Source organism: Macrobrachium nipponense, chromosome 14 (assembly GCF_015104395.2).
Source record: "Macrobrachium nipponense isolate FS-2020 chromosome 14, ASM1510439v2, whole genome shotgun sequence".
Taxonomy (NCBI): Eukaryota; Metazoa; Arthropoda; class Malacostraca; order Decapoda; family Palaemonidae; genus Macrobrachium; species Macrobrachium nipponense.
Window position 1 is genome coordinate 20,905,959 of NC_087207.1, and position 8,316 is coordinate 20,914,274.

The 8,316-nt window shown below is 35.9% G+C and overlaps 1 protein-coding gene across 1 annotated transcript; it reads left to right on the forward strand.

Moving 5' to 3' along the window:
* The first annotated feature begins 4,365 nt into the window (after positions 1-4,365).
* LOC135226375 (hemocyanin A chain-like) lies at positions 4,366-8,071 on the forward strand. The gene is made up of 2 exons (XM_064265851.1): positions 4,366-5,956; positions 6,846-8,071. Exons 1-2 carry the CDS (start codon positions 4,393-4,395, stop codon positions 7,274-7,276), a joined length of 1,995 nt encoding a protein of 664 aa, XP_064121921.1. The 5' UTR covers positions 4,366-4,392; the 3' UTR covers positions 7,277-8,071.
* The last annotated feature ends 245 nt before the right edge of the window (positions 8,072-8,316 follow it).

An 8,316-nucleotide genomic window follows, 5' to 3' on the forward strand; every position in this document is an offset into this window, starting at 1 on the left:
GTGTGATGTAGTATCGCAACCGAGGAATGCATGCATATAAAGAATGTCCCTGCACACTGACTCGCCAAGTACTTGCTTCTCTTTCTTGATATTCCACAATCTTGGTTTCAATTTTGATTCATTCGTAATGAATATGTTGTGGGTATTTAGATCAGCATAGTAACACAACAAGACTAACAAGTCTGTATCATTTCCTATCAAGACAGTGTCTGATAATGCTGCTGATTCTTTTGTCATCTGTGTAATCAAGAAGTCGGCATCACCATCATCATGAACAACTTTATATCCATTTAGTTATAGATATTTCCCTTGCAAAATAATGAAGTTTGCCTTATGCTTTGAATTTGAAAGAAATATATCTTTTTCTGGGACACTTTCATCTCCTCTGAGAACGTGACTTCCATCCCAAATACTACAGTTGCATGGCCATACTTCCTTGTCACATATGTAACGTAGGTTAGACACACTTCCTTTTAAGTTGACACACCAGATGACCATGGAATCCGGTAGAGCAAAGCTCCTCCATCTAGTACATATTTTACTTCACTGGTTGGTGCTTCTTGGTCAGCTTCACTTAATTCAGACCAGATGGCATTGGCAAAACCTGATTTCTGGGTTTCCCTCATCATGAGAGATTCATCGAACAGGGCAGGTGGATAACTACATAATTCGAAGTTAAACATATCCGCAGTGATATCAGATGCCTTGGCTGCAATCACCAACCGCTGGAAGAGAAGGTGGGGATCTACTTGTATGTGCTCACCACCAATCTTAGTTGCCAATTTTGTTACCATAGTTGTTGCTTGGTCAGTGCGCTTAAAAATGTAATTAGTAATACTATGCATTGGGAAGTACATAACAGAAAGCATACTGCTAAGTGGATAACAGAAACCATAGTGCTAAGTGCATAACAGAAACCATAGTGCTAAAACTATATTAATGTTACTGTCCGTGATACATGCAAAATCACTTGTATGCTATATTGGATAGTCTTATGATTCACACAATGCTTGCCACTTCATAGTGTAATCTAATCGTCTGAAAGATGAAAAAACACCTTATATGAAGTTCTTTCTACTCCAAGTCACAGCCTCTAACAATGTTATTCATCCGTCCCAGCCTGAATATGGCATGAAATGAGTGAAATCGAAAAAGTGAATTTTCTTTACTTTCCCATATTTTCTCGGACTGGGACTTTTAATATGTTGTTAGTATTGCTTGACTGTAAACGAATCAGGAAAGATTTTTTCTCTACCATTTTTGTCCCCAAAAAACTGTAAAATGCCTGGACTATAATTGGTAACAGGTTTTCGTAGTATATGACATGGGTATTATTAGCAAGCTGAGACACTACCTTATGATAGGTATGAACGTAGACTAAACATTCTATTTCATCCCTGCGACGCCCCATTCAAAGCTAATCTAGTTTTACACGTAATATATATATATATATATATATATATATATATATATATATATATATTATATACATACATATATATCTATCTATATATATATATATATATATATATATATATATATATATATATATATATATATATATATATATATATATATATATATATAATATCCAGTAAAAAAGGTCCATTAAAACACTGGTTTAAGCTAAGAACTATATTTCGGTGGAAGTATAGTCTTTAGCTTTAAACCAGAACCAGAGTGTTTTAATGGACCTTTTATACTTGTGACGTATCCTGTTTTAACAGAAGAATTTATTTACAAACAGACACCCATATATTATAAATAAAGGTTTTTTTGCCACGAAGGAAAAAATGAAAAAACGAGTTTTTTTTTTCCTTCGTGGCAAAAAAACCTTTGTTATTTATACATAGCATCACGTTTTATATACTTCGTGATCAAGTTATTCACCCATATATATATATATATATATATATATATATATATATATATATATATATATATATATATATATATATATATATATATATATATATATGGGGATCATCCACAATGAAGTAAATTTCTCTTGTAGTTTAAATATAAATATCTTGTAAGATTAAAGCTTTCGACCATCAACTGTGGTCTTGTCACTTTAGTGAACAAGACCACAGTTGATGGTCGAAAGCTTTAATCCTTTACAAGATATTTATATTTTAAACTACAAGAGAAATTTACTTCATTGTGGATTGTATCCCCATTTACTTAGAGGTACGACATAGTACCTGGCTTCTGCATATATATATTCACCCATATATATATATATTATATATATATATATATATATATATATATATATATATATATATAGGTGTGTGTGTGTATATATACATGCACATATATATAATGCACATACACATATATATAATAGGAGTATGTACATATTTAATTATGCCATAATTTTTTTCTCTCGGTTTTCTTTCCTTTATCCTCTATCCTATCTTGAGATAATTCTTTGTCACTGGCCATATTTAACTTATGGAACAAAGAAGTACCATCATCCCTGAATAAGGGCCTAATTTCTTCTGATTCCCTTTCTCTACACTAAGTTAATGAACAGCCTGACCTCAGTGTAAGCAATAATATATAGGTTAAGGTTTCATTTTCTGAACCTGATCATCATTTCCTTATTGTCTCTCAAGATTTAGAATCGAAGTTAATCGGTGTTTTTGTTGTCACTGACGATGGTACAAGTTCGGTAACTTCAAATGCTTTTCCAGGTAACTTCAAAAAAGTTCACTAGGATTTCCAAGTAAATGGAAGAAGTTAGTCAGGACTTCACAACTGAAACTATGCACCGTATGGAAACCCAGAATCATAATGAGAGAGACAGACAGACAGACAGACAGACAGACAGACAGACAGACAGGGACGGCAGACAGAGACAGATAACTACTATATAAACATTGTCATAGGACTTGTTCACATCAAGTGTTTACCAGATTGTATGCTCTTAAAAAGGTATTTCTGATAAAGGTCTCGAATCTACATCTCTCTCTCTCTCTCTCGATCTATCACCAGCAAGCCATTATACTAATTAGTACTTGATAAGGGGTTGGGGGGCAAGAATTAGTGTGTTGGGGTAGTCATCGTTCTTTTTAGAAAAAGTTATAATGTTCCAAAATTGTTTAAACAGAAGTTACTCTAATACCGTCGAACCATCTTTCTTCTAAACAGGGAAATAAAGCGCATTGCTAATATATATTTATATATATATATATATATATATATATATATATATATATATATATATATATATATATATATATATATATGTGTGTGTGTGTGTGTGTGTATATATATATATATATATATATATATATATATATATATATATATATATATATATATATATCTATATATATATATATATATATATATATATATATATATATATATATGATACTATGTATAATATATATATAATATTCCTTTATATATATACTATATATATACATATATATATATATATATATACTATATATATATATATATATATACATATATATATTATATATATATATATATATATATATATATATACATTATTATTATTACCGCAAAATAAGAGAAGATAATTTCTATTAAAAATTTGGCATAATAATATAGACGAATTATTTAACCCATTTCCACAAGAACGTAAAATTAACTGTCATTAAAACTCAAACAATTGTAATTAAAATTACAGTAATAAAAGAGAGGGTAGAGAACAATCTGTCCTGTCGCAAAAGCCTTGGAACGAGTAGCGTTTGTTCTCATACGTATGTATTTAGGAGCCTGGTCTAGTAATGCAAAAAATAAATCTGGTTGTTGAAGATTATGCCAGCTATATGCCAATGCGTCTCTGGCCTCTAAAGGCGCCCCTGGGAGTGAGTTAATAAAACTGACCTTAGTGAGTGTGGCATTCACTGACCAACTAGTCTATGAATTAACAATAATCATAAGATCAGATGGTAAACAATAAGTCTGTTAATATTTAAGGAAAGTGAAATGTAAGAATGAAGTAGGTAAATATTCGTATTGCTATTGCTATCAGTGACTTTATCCTTATTTTGGAATGCTCATAATATCTGTAATACGAGTTTGCGACAACATGCAAGTATAATACTCTGCCAACAAGATTGTCCAGAATTGTTCAAAATCCCAGAAGGTAGGAACAAATCAGTTCATGGGCACACAATAAGAAGTAAGCTTAGCTCTCGAATATTAATGGAATACTTCATTCATTTAAAAAACCGATGGTGATCACGTGCATAAGTCTAAAAGTCCACTATCTTGTTCAGTTATCTGTCATTTTTTAGCACTCACTGATAATCTCAAGAATGTTTATGGCTCAGAGACTGATAAAGAACCGCCACCCGTGAATATATAAGAGCCTTCTAACAGTGTTCAAACCGCCAGAAGTTGTCCATCATGAGAGCAAGCATCATACTACTTGCTGGGCTCCTTGCCTGGGCATCAGCTGACACCGATCTTGCCCACAAACAGCAAGCCATCAACAGGTTACTCTATCACATTTATGACCCCATTAAGTCTTCATACACTGACCTGAAGGAGGCTGCAGCCAGCTGGAACCCAAGAGATCATACAGGTCACTGCAAGGATGGTGGAACTGCTATCACAAAGCTTATGGATGAACTGGATCATGGCAGGCTGACTCCCCAACATCACTGGTTCTCACTTTTCAACAAACGGCAGCGGGAAGAAGCCCTGATGCTGGTGGATGCTTTGTTCCAGTGCAAGACGTTTGAGTCCTTTAAAAGCAACGCTGCCTACTTCAGGGAAAAGATGAACGAAGGAGAGTTCGTTTACGCCTTATACGTGGCTGTAACACATTCTGATCTGACTGAAGATGTTATCCTCCCACCACTCTATGAAGTCACTCCACATATGTTTACAAACTCTGAAGTCATCAACCAAGCTTACGCAGCAAAGATGAGACAGACAGAGGGTAACTTCAAGATGGCATTCACTGGCACCAAGAAAAACCAAGAGCAAAGAGTAGCCTACTTTGGTGAGGACATTGGTATCAACTCTCATCATGTACACTGGCACATGGACTTCCCATTCTGGTGGAACGGAGCTAAGATTGACAGGAAGGGAGAGCTTTTCTTCTGGGTTCATCACCAGCTGACTGCTCGCTTTGATGCTGAGAGACTCTCCAATTACCTTTCAGAGGTTGAGGAACTGCAGTGGGACAGCCCAGTAGAGCATGGCTTTGCTCCTCATACATCATACAAATATGGAGGAGAATTCCCATCTCGACCAGATAACAATAAGTTCGAAGATGTTGACGGCGTTGCCAGGATCCTTGACTTGAAAGTCATAGAGGAGAGAATTCGCGATGCTATTGCCCATGGTTACATTGTGGACAATGATGGCAAAAAAATATCAATAGACAATGACCATGGCATTGATATTCTCGGTGATGTCATTGAGTCATCCATGTACAGTCCTAACATCCAGTACTATGGTGCCCTGCACAACACAGCTCACATGGTTTTGGGCCGTCAAGCTGATCCCCACGGCAAGTACGGAATGCCCCCTGGTGTTATGGAGCACTTCGAAACAGCTACCCGCGACCCTGCCTTCTTCCGCCTGCATAAGTACATGGATAATATCTTCAAGGAACACAAAGACACCTTCCAACCCTACACCAAGGAGGAACTGACCTACGAAAATGCTGAGATCACAGGTCTGGAGGTCAGCGAGCTTTCGACATACTTTGAAGACTTCGAATTCAGTTTGTCCAATGCTTTAGATTCCTCTGATTCCGTGAAGGACGTGCCTGTCAGTGCTCACGTTTCTCGGCTGAACCACAAGCCTTACACCTACACAGTCAAGGTCAACGCAGACCACGAGGAAACGGCAACAGTTCGAGTTTACATCTGCCCAAGGTACGACAATAACGGAGTTCAATACACTTACGACGAGGGTCGCTGGACGTGTATTGAAATGGACAAATTCTGGACCAAGTGTAAGTCTTCACCTGTTTATTAGTTGTCATTCTCTTGAGTGAATCTTGATACAGAACCTTCTTTGTTTTCTTATTTTCACTCTGTAAAATTATCTCTTTCTCTATGTCCCTCCCTCTTTCTGTCTGTCTTTATCTCTCTGAACTAATACCCGCCGGCCCCAAATCCACCACTAAATGTGACCTTTGATTCTCCTAGCTATGTGCTAAGCCTTCCCTTCTGACCAGAAAAGGCCAATTCTGAATCCTTCACTCAAACAAAAGCAGCAATCAGCTTGTAATCTCTCTCTCTCTCTCTCTCTCTCTCTCTCTCTCTCTATTTTATAATAGTTTCTCTCTCTCTCTCTCTCTCTCTCTCTCTCTCTCTCTCTCTTTCTCATTTTATAATAGTTTTAATAATCATGCCTCTCTTCCTATTTTTAATGTACTTACCCTACAAAAATGAATTTCTAAGCCAGTTTTCTGTTTCAATGTAGACTTCAGCAACCTAATGATTTGACTACGTATTTCCAGTTGCAATGCATACATAATTTCAAGTAGTAAAATATATCAGGATTAATTTCCTCTACCTATTATTTTTTCAGTGACTAAATATAGTACCCCTATTTCCATTATCAATATTTTCTGAAGCCCTCTCACGCATCTATGTTAAGTTCTTAATATTTATAATTGAGAGTCAAATATCTAATTCAGTTAGGATTATCTTTATTGCAATGTGTTTAAAGAGTATAAAAGTAATCGAGGATGATAGTCTAAAAGTAGAGGATTTTAAATGAGTCTTATAATAGAGTATTCTTAATGACAGTCTTATAATAGAGGATTCTTAATGACAGTCTTAAATTCTTAAATTCATACTGGCAAGAAATGTACTGTAACAATTCACTCCTCACAGTGAGCGCCGGAGCCAACGAAATCACGCGCAAATCGTCCGAATCCTCAGTGGCCATCCCGGACCGCGAATCCTTCGCCCACCTCATCAAGGAAGCCGACGAAGCCGTAGCCAGCGGCAGCGAACTGAAACACGACAGCATCAGAGGCTGCGGTCACCCAGAGAGGCTCCTTCTGCCCAAAGGCAAGAGGGACGGAATGGAGTTCTGGTTCTTCGTGGCCGTCACCAGCGGCGAGGACGCTACTCACGATGACCTGGTCGGCAACGACCACGGGGGCAACCACGGGTACTGTGGCATCCACGGAGAGACCTATCCGGATCGCAAGCCCATGGGGTATCCGTTGGACAGAAGGGTGACCAATCCTGAGGCTTTCATGAGCATCAAGAATTTCCGCTCGATCCCCGTCAAGGTGTTCCACAAGGAAGAGCACTGAGACTGATGTCATTTGGGTGTCATGGACGTGGGAATGTTGGAAACTGTTCATCATATGAGTTAAATAACTTTTTTTTAAACGCTAGATGGCTAGATTGATAATAGCGATTAGAGAAATGGGAAGTATAGAAAGCTAACCTAGAAAGCTGACCTTCAAATATATATATAAAAAAAAATTACACCAAATTGATATATATCATTGATTAGGGACATGTGAAATATGGAGAAATGAAGTTCATATGTCTTAAATAACTTTATATATAAAAAAAACTTCTAAGTGGCTCAGGAAGAAGTCAGGATTAATAGCATTATTTCCGTGTAAATTGTCTCAATTTTTCGAAAGAAGCTGAAACGGAAATGACAATAAAAAATGACAATGAAATGTCATATTATACCTAGCACTCAGTAAATTTAGTTTTACCGTCTGTTGTAGGATTACCTGTTGACTTTTGGTTCATGGAATATCCGTAGGTCGTGCGAATGTATCTTATGAATTAACCAAAGCTGAACCATATACGTAAGACTTGATTCCCTATCGTAATATTAGATAATTTATTAAATATTACGTAATACATGTAATATCAGTGATGTTTCAGACCGTAGTCTATTCTCTACTGTTCATCTCATTTTGGTTTTAGGAACTAAATATAAAAAAATACGTACATGCTTCCCAGCTGCAAAAAGATCTAAGGAACTGACAATTTTTTGGCGTGATTTTTTGTCAAGAAGATCATCACATGAATTAATTTAATTTTCCACGAAATGTACATTTAAAAAATAAAGTTTTCATTACAAATTACGTTCTTCTTAACAACTATACCTTGATGCCAATTTACAAATTCAAATATAAAATTACCCTGTTGCCTTAGTAGGTCAACTGGTTAGGTCCATGGCTCAGTGGCCAAATAAATTGTAAATAAAATATGTATCATCAGAAAGCACTGGCAACTCTAAATTATATAAACAAAGTGAGAAAGTTATCGAAATATATTTCATACAAATATCCCAGTCATGATTAATAGAATAGTTTGTTTCTTAACA